The sequence below is a fragment of the Alosa pseudoharengus genome, unplaced genomic scaffold (genome assembly GCF_046254945.1).
Source record: "Alosa pseudoharengus isolate Yale_2024_CS ecotype anadromous, Long Island Sound unplaced genomic scaffold, YU_APseudo_1.1 YU_APseudo_1.1_scf_5, whole genome shotgun sequence".
Lineage (NCBI taxonomy): Eukaryota > Metazoa > Chordata > Actinopteri > Clupeiformes > Clupeidae > Alosa > Alosa pseudoharengus.
The window spans coordinates 13,919,325-13,927,387 of record NW_027468837.1 but is presented as its reverse complement, the minus strand read 5'-3'; the positions used below and the strand labels follow the sequence as shown (position 1 = coordinate 13,927,387).

The window sequence follows — 8,063 nt, the reverse complement described above, 5'->3', positions numbered from 1 at the left end:
TGCTGTACAGATATTAGCCTGCAGAACTGAATCAAATGCATTCAAGGCAGCTTTGAAAACCAATTTAGGGTAAAATTACATACTCAGACGTCAACACGTAAATCTCAAGTCAATTTAAAGTCATAGGATAAAACATAAATCTTCTATGAGTCATCTGTTTACATGATCAAAGCCTTTTCATTAAAGTATGAAGGAGAACACACTGTCCAACCTTTAGTAAAGCATGATCAGCTCACAAAGGAAGAAAAAACACGCATGACAGCTTGGTAACAATTTTATGAATAATTATCAAATGGGTAAAATTGGTCAAACTGACATTAAAATCCACATTTGGAAAAATATTATGAACTAGAGAGACTTACAAATTACAAAAAACTTCCCATTTCTCAAGACCCCTCCTAAAATAAATACTATTTATCTTCTTTCACATGTACTGGAATGGGGTATGGGAATGGATGGTGTAAGGTCTTGCTCAGGCAGTTTTTTACCTACTCCCCAGGGAAGGCCAGGATACTGTAACACTAACCAAGACAATACAAACCCACAAATAGTGTTGTCTAATCAGGCCACACAATTATGGAATGCAATTTTCACAAAGACAGTCACGTACCCCTTCCATAAAACAATAAACACACACTCACATAGGTTTCCCCCTCCGATAAAACATTAGATGGAATGTTGGAGAAGTAATGCTGGCATCACGGTTTAAAATAGATGAAATGAATCACACAATGTAAGGCACCTGCATTGAACTGAAGGAAAGGCAACTGGTACTGTTCAACCCTTAAAAAGCAGGGGTGACCCACACTTGTGCATGACGTGATGCAGAAACAACAGGGTCTCACAGGGGAGCACCAAGGAGCTCCGTACATTTTGGTCAGTCCTTTTCTGTCCTTTTCGTCACACCCTCAAAGGAGGGATAGGTTTGGACACGTCACGGAAGAACCGATGGAGGAGGGCGTTTTTGGCAGAAATTCTCTTATTTGGGTCATAGATTAACATTTGCTGGGAAAAAAAAGGACAAATCAACATGAACATCAATACAAGACCTGATTTAAAGCCACAGGCTAGGGGAGGAGAGACTAGAAGCATGCCTTGCGCACTCGCATGTTACTTTCATAAAATTAGGTATTGTGACAATTTAAGGGTATTGCAATAGTTTTGTAGTATCGGTGCACCATGCAATACTAACACACACACATGCAGTTTAGAATGTTCCCTCACCCCCAATAGGTCTCTTCCATCCTCATCCAAGGGGGGCACCACTTTAGCAAGGTCCTGTCTGGCCCACTTTGGGAAGGACGGCTTGTAGTCAGGCATGGAGGTTACCCCCGGCCACACGTTCTCGTCAGGGGTACCGAGTGTGCGGAAGATACGGAACAGCTGATCTATCTCAGAGTCTCCTGGAAAAAGCGCTCTTCGGGTAATCTGAGGAAAAAGGGTTACACTTACATTTCAGCCATTTTTAGCAAAGTGACTTTTCTCAGCTAGCTAAAAAGCCATATCAAATGGCTAATATATCAAGGCTAAAAATCATTTGGTGAGTTTATGTGTCCGTTCTATGATCATAAGCGCACAGGCTTTACATACATTTAAAATGAGAGGATCAATACTTTCCTACTCCTGCAAAGATCATTAGAAAAGTATTTGCATATTTGATAATAATCAAACAATGGCACATGGTGAATAACAGCATAACAAGAACTACAGCTGGACTGTTGTGCAAGGAACCAACACAACAGCATACCATTTCGGCAAAAATGCAGCCCAGACTCCAGATGTCCACTGCAGTAGAATAGTATTTGCAGCCGAGGAGAATCTCAGGGGCTCTATACCACAAGGTTACAACCTGAAGACAAACAAAACAAAAGATTCAACACATAATATGAAAAATCATAATGTGAAAATTCATGTCGGGAAAGATGCTCATCTTTGCCATCCTTCAAATTAGTTTGATTTACTTAAGATGGCTTCATATTCAACTATTAACCTAACCTGATCCTCAAATAATCTTTGTAACACAGAAGCCTTCTGCAATGTCATTTTTCCAGAGCAGTACACTCCAGTATGGATGAATAATGCTTTATTTACAAAGAGCAGTGACATTTTGATCCATTCAAGTGGACCCAGCCAAACCTAGTATTGTTATGGCAAAAAAGGGAAAAGATCTACAGTATGAATTCCCAATACATTTTACCAATTGCATAGTTATTTTCAACAGGCTGCTGCCTAAACTGATCATTAGAGAGGCATTCCATCCATGTGTCAAAAAACTGTGCTGAAAACCCAATATACCAGTTTGGGCTACAAACCCAATGTCTGGAACAGGGACGCTAGTTGCTGGCTGGCTGCTCAAGCAGGCTGTTCGGATTGTTTATATTTACTATTTTACAATTTTCTAACCGCAAAGGCTGTGATTAAACTTGCAATTTGCAATATGTGACGTTACACACGCGCATTTATACTTGCGCTTGCCGACGTGCCACCGACTCCGCACACCGTTGAAGAAGCAAAAAAACGTAAACAAGAGGACCAGCTAACAGGGTCAAGAAAGGTCTGATTAGTAGAGATAATTTGGTTGAAAATAAACCTCTTCATTATATTTTGCTGGAACCTGCCATGTCCCTGGTTCTAGTTTCAAATTCCCCTGTGCTGCAATTCTCACTGATAACTTTGTTAACTTCTCCAGCTGACTACTCCAGAAAACGTCATTAGGCTGCACAGCACCCATTCACCTGTGCGCTGGTAACTTTGTTTACTAGAGTACAGAGACAGAGGGGGCATTTGCGATATCCAAGGGAGTTGGAGGCGCAAACATTTTATGTCACAGGTAATGAATTAATGCCTAATGTTATCCGCAAGTAGTTGACACAGCTAAACCAAAAACCCAGCTTGCATACATGCTGCTATCTTTGTCTCCGCGATTGGCTTTGTTGTGATAAGAACAAACTAATTAATTTGCATGCATGTGCATTGCGCTGCGGTGTTGATGATGCCATTGTCAACCTTTAGTGAACACCAAGCTGAACGGTCATTCGGTCACATTTTGTGCTGCAACAACCTAGTTTGTTCAGAATTCACATGCAAGTACAGAGGAGAGGAGGGGGTCTGTGTGTATGCGCGTGTGTGAGAGAGAAAAGCCGTGTCCGTGCCACTGCATGTACCTGTTAACTAACGAAAGATCATATCTACATGAAATAGGAACAAAATAGAAATGTATAATAATTATTACATGTTTACAAGGCTGGAAGTTCAACAAATATAGACCTACTAATGTGATTTAAGCACTTAAATAAATAAAATAAAAAAATCAATTCATGCATCACCTCATAGACTGTATTTATAGAACAGTCTATGTACCACCTAATGCCATCATAACATAGGCCTGGGCTCCATAATTGCCATCAGCGAGACATCTTGTGACTGGTCAACACTGTTGATGCTACTTATTAATAGACAGTAAAATAACTTACTGCACTGCTATTGATGACTTGCTGCCTGCTAGTGTCTCTATTCCTTTCCATCCTGTCTACACTGGGTTCCTAGTCGGTTGACTGTCCAGTTGGAAGATTGAGGCTTTGTGCTAGCTAGGCTAGTTTTTGTTTAGTCATGAAGGCCTTACGGTACACTGCTGCTGTGATTTTGCTCCTGCAATGCCACCATCACCGATGAGGTTTGTGTGTGTGTGTGTGTGTGTGTGTGTGTGTGTGTGTGTGTGTGTGTGGAGTAGACCATGTGTAGGTCTTTATTCCCACCCTGAGTGTAAGCTCTGCTGCACCTCTTGTGTGTGTATTAACACGTGCTCACCTCATGTGTGTAAGTACGAACGGGCACACCAAAAGCCCTGGCCAGCCCAAAGTCGGCCAGCTTAATCTCTCCCTGGGCGTTGATGAGCAGGTTCTGAGGTTTCAGGTCTCTGTGGAGCACGCGGTGGGAGTGGCAGAACGCCAGACCCTGCAGAAGCTGGAACAAGTAGCTCTGCAACAGACAAACCAAGCAAACAAGCACATATAGACAGACAGGCAGAAAGAGTCAGAAATCACTGATGTAAAGGAAAAGCTGACTGAACTGAAAGATGATGCCACTGAATAATGCCGATATAAGACTGGTCAAGGAACTGGACAGCTAAAAGCTAGTTTTATAAACAGTTGCAACATCGGCAGTTGCAAGTCATGTACACAAAAGGTGACAAAAAAAACACACCTTCACGAAAACACGGGCAGCCGTGGCCTACTGGTTAGCGCTTCGGACTTGTAACCGGAGGGTTGCTGGTTCGAACCCCGACCAGTAGGCACGGCTGAAGTGTCCTTGAGCAAGGCACCTAACCCCTCACTGCTCCCCGAGCTCACTGCGCCGGGATTAGTGTGTGCTTCACCTCACTGTGTGTTCACTGTGTGCTGAGTGTGTTTCACTAATTCATGGATTGGGATAAATGCAGAGACCAAATTTCCCTCACGGGATCAAAAGAGTATATATACTTATACTTACTTATACTTATAAACACATCTTTCTGTGTCATCAAACTTTGCCACAATGTCTAGTTCAGTCTTACTTATCATGCAATCATCAATGACTCTCGAGTCCTATCTGACTTGTAAAATGTTGTGACCTGGGGACAGGGAACTGTCACCCGAGAGCTTGGACATTGTTCACTCAGTTTTAACTGTGTAACTGTGGCAGTGAAGTAAGTTGTGTGTAGTCAGGCAAGGTAAACTTATGTACAGCACACGACTGCACAGCAGATTCAAAATCCTGAATTTCCCCTTGGGGATCAATAAAGTATCTATCTATCTATCTATCTATCTATCACATTTGTAATTGAACTTATTTTATGCATAATCAGATAAAAGAATATTTCAAAAGAAGATCATTTAAATTGAAGTGGACTATATCCAGAAGTATTCTAAAAGCTAGACTAGGAGCAACTGGTGAGGCATTTCTCAAGCACATGCACCTTGACAAGAGGGAGGGAGATTCCAGTGACAGTGGTGGAATCCATGAACTTCTTGAGGTCCTGGTGAAGGAACTCAAAAACCAGGTAGAGTTTATTTTCTGTGTGGATGACATCTCGCAGCCTAGGGAGAGAGGAAAAAAAGAATGGGTATAACTTGGTAAAATACAGCTGTATTCAGGAGTTTCAGCAACAGATTTGGTTGATTTTAAAAAATTAAAAAATGAGGCAATCTTCATATATTTATACTGGGTTGCTCCCTATGTTATGAAAGTAAAATAAACACTTAACTGCTATTTTGCTGTGTGCAAAAGTTTGGGCAACCCAAGTCCACACTTAGGAACACTCCTTTGACTTTGAACCATATTTTAGGCTCCAGTTTCTTGACAGCACAACATTTGCATTCTGAATTAGCTGATATATAGCAGAATCCATTCTTCCCTTCATGTGCCAACGGCTGTGAGAAAATCCCTAAACATAACCGATCCTCCCACCTGACCCACATGCTCAGCGGTTGTAAAGGAATGTCCAATGCTGCTCTTCCCCCCCCCCCCCCCAACAAACCCTCTGGTGATTGTGACCTACAAAATTTTGACTTCATCTGCTCATACCACTTATATCCAAAACAAACTTTTTTTAGATACTATTTTCCATATACAGACTACAGAGTAAGTCTGTCTAGGACAGTGTTTCTCAAACTTTTTCAGACCAAGGACCACTTACCCAATATAAAAAAAAAAAAAATCACGGACCACCTAGCTAAAAGACAAAAAGTAGACATACTTCAACATTATATTACATAATGACGCATGCTTACATAGGCAGTGCTGCAGAACTGTTTGGATTTACATACAAGTTGGTTCAATATTGCAAACAAATCATCTATATTATATTTTACCATGTTTGCTCGTGGACCACTTGAGATAGCTTGCGGACCACACTTTGAGAAACACTGGTCTAGGATGAATGTTTGTACAAGCAACACTGTATAGTACAATGGTGAATCGTGCACCACAGCACCTGTGACAGATACATTTTTAGTCATATGGGGAGGGGGGTGACAGGCACAAATGTGACAAACGTGCTTAGGATTCAAATGAAAATGGAATAGTGTGGCTGCAGCTTATGCTTACTGAGCGTTGAAACAAACTAAGGAGTCAGAATTCATCAGTTTCTGGAGTCGTCATAGGCTGATCTTTCTGACTGACAACTCATGACCTGATGTTTCTAATGAGTAAAATAAGGCTCAACAAGTTAATGTTATGTTCTGAGAATTTAAAGTACAAGGGTGTCCAAACTTCTACAAATGCCATAGTTATAGATAGTATTGACTTTCACCATACGGATCCTGATTTCTCTCAGGAGGTGCCCAAACATTTGCATACAACTGTATCCATCCCAGATAAGGAAAATACATTAGATTTGAGTATCTTGAGTTGATAAATGTAGATCACTAAAGATGCTGATAAATCATTGCCGACCAGTGGAGTATTATATGAGGGGGATCAAAAATGAATCAAAGACAAAAGACAACATCTAACACATACTTGACAATGTTTGTGTGGTTCAGTTCTTTTAGAAGGGATATCTCGCGGATGGCTGTGCTGGGAACTCCTTCGGTTTCTCTGTAACATAGGGAAGAACTTCAGCACTTTTACAACAAACTTTTATGTCCAGTACTATCACAGGATAACAGCTTTCTCTACACACCAACGGCAGCATGAGCAGACAGTAACTGCCTGTCTACCTTATGTCATATCGATATACCACTACAATGCTTATATAATTTAAATCTTGCATCCATATTATCACGAAAATATTTTATAAATCTATTATGTAACTCTCTCTCTCTGATGCTATCAAGACGTCAGCCGAAGACAAAGGGATATCTGCTGTTTTTCAATCTACCTAAGCAGCTAATAGCTAGCGAACACACTTTGAATTGCAAGCTAATTGAGCTCGTTCTCACCATACCACTTTAGTTGTTCAATGTGTATCTCAATGGCGGTATAAAGAAATAGTTAGAAAAGGAATGCACGTGGGTGAAGAAACTGATAACGTTACTCTCTTGAACATGTAGGTCAAAGAAGCAGGTCACTTGACAGTTGGCTAACTAGCTAGCTTCAAATAGACCCCTTGAGCTTTGTGTCTAATCAGACAATGCTAGCCAGCAAGGGTAGCTACATAAACATCTGTTGTAGTTGAGCATTCTGCTAGCTAGTTGCAGCTTAGTCAAAAAGGAGGCATCATCACTCTTGTCCTTTTTTTGACAGGACTCCATCACTTACGTGTCCAGTCTGATTTTCTTGAGGGCAACAGTCTCTCCCGTGATTTTGTTTTTTGCCTTGTACACCACACCGTACGTGCCCTCCCCAATTTTTTCCACTTTCTGAAACGACTCCATGTCACTCTTAAGTTAAACTGTGCTCTTTTCCGGGCCAGCACCCTTCCGCCCGCTGTTTGATCGGAAACACAAAACTTGCAATAGCCAGGCTAAAGCGAACTAATGTTACAACAGCTGAAACTAAGTTATGCTAGAGTCTCCCGTGTATGTTCTATAGTTCCTGCACAATGTCCCGCCAGAAGCGAGTTGGAGCGGGAACACATGAGGACAAACGTAAAGCCACAACAAACGAAGACTAGCTAGATGGCTACTCCTAATGTTCCACAAAAGTAGATATCTGAAACCCGCCAATTCCCGCGTTTCTCTAACCACGCCCCTTGAATAAAACATCAGCCCCTACCGCCCACAAAGTGTATCATTGGCCAGAAGTGTGAGAACCCTCCTCTGTCCCGCCACAACACAACAGAAACACAAGTCTACCTTTTTTTAGCCTGCTATAGGCGCCAGACTGCCCGCCGGCGGCTTAAAATTCAAATTCAAATCTAAATCCTGCGTGGTGAGACAGATTTTCTTTGGGGGGACCGTTTCTGCGGTTCTGAGTCATTACCAGACGGTTTGAAATGTCAAACAATACTGAAGATTAAAATCCCTTTGATTTCTTCACTCTCAGATGGGCAATCGCATCCGGCATTATCTCCAAGTAAACAAAGTAACAAAGAACATAATAAGCCGAAATAATGTACAATTCACTATGATAAAAGTGTGGCT

The 8,063-nt window shown here is 41.4% G+C and overlaps 1 protein-coding gene across 1 annotated transcript; it reads right to left on the bottom strand.

Moving 5' to 3' along the window:
• Positions 1 to 258: 258 nt before the first annotated feature.
• On the bottom strand, positions 259 to 7,649 carry cdk2 (cyclin dependent kinase 2). Its single transcript, XM_076267933.1, has 7 exons — positions 7,240 to 7,649; positions 6,499 to 6,576; positions 4,955 to 5,075; positions 3,808 to 3,978; positions 1,748 to 1,849; positions 1,225 to 1,428; positions 259 to 1,005 (listed from the first exon to the last, which is right to left on the bottom strand). Exons 1-7 carry the CDS (start codon positions 7,353 to 7,355, stop codon positions 901 to 903), a joined length of 897 nt encoding a protein of 298 aa, XP_076124048.1. The 5' UTR covers positions 7,356 to 7,649; the 3' UTR covers positions 259 to 900.
• Between the last annotated feature and the right edge of the window lie 414 nt (positions 7,650 to 8,063).

Coding starts and splice junctions, on each gene's coding strand:
- cdk2 (XM_076267933.1), bottom strand. CDS start 7,355: ATGGAGTCGTTTCAGAAAGTGGAAAAAATTGGGGAGGGCACGTACGGT. Junction 3,979..4,954: donor TCTCCCTCCCTCTTGTCAAG/GTGCATGTGCTT, acceptor TGTCTGTTGCAG/AGCTACTTGTTCCAGCTTCT. Junction 1,850..3,807: donor TTCGTACTTACACACATGAG/GTGAGCACGTGT, acceptor GTTTGTCTTCAG/GTTGTAACCTTGTGGTATAG.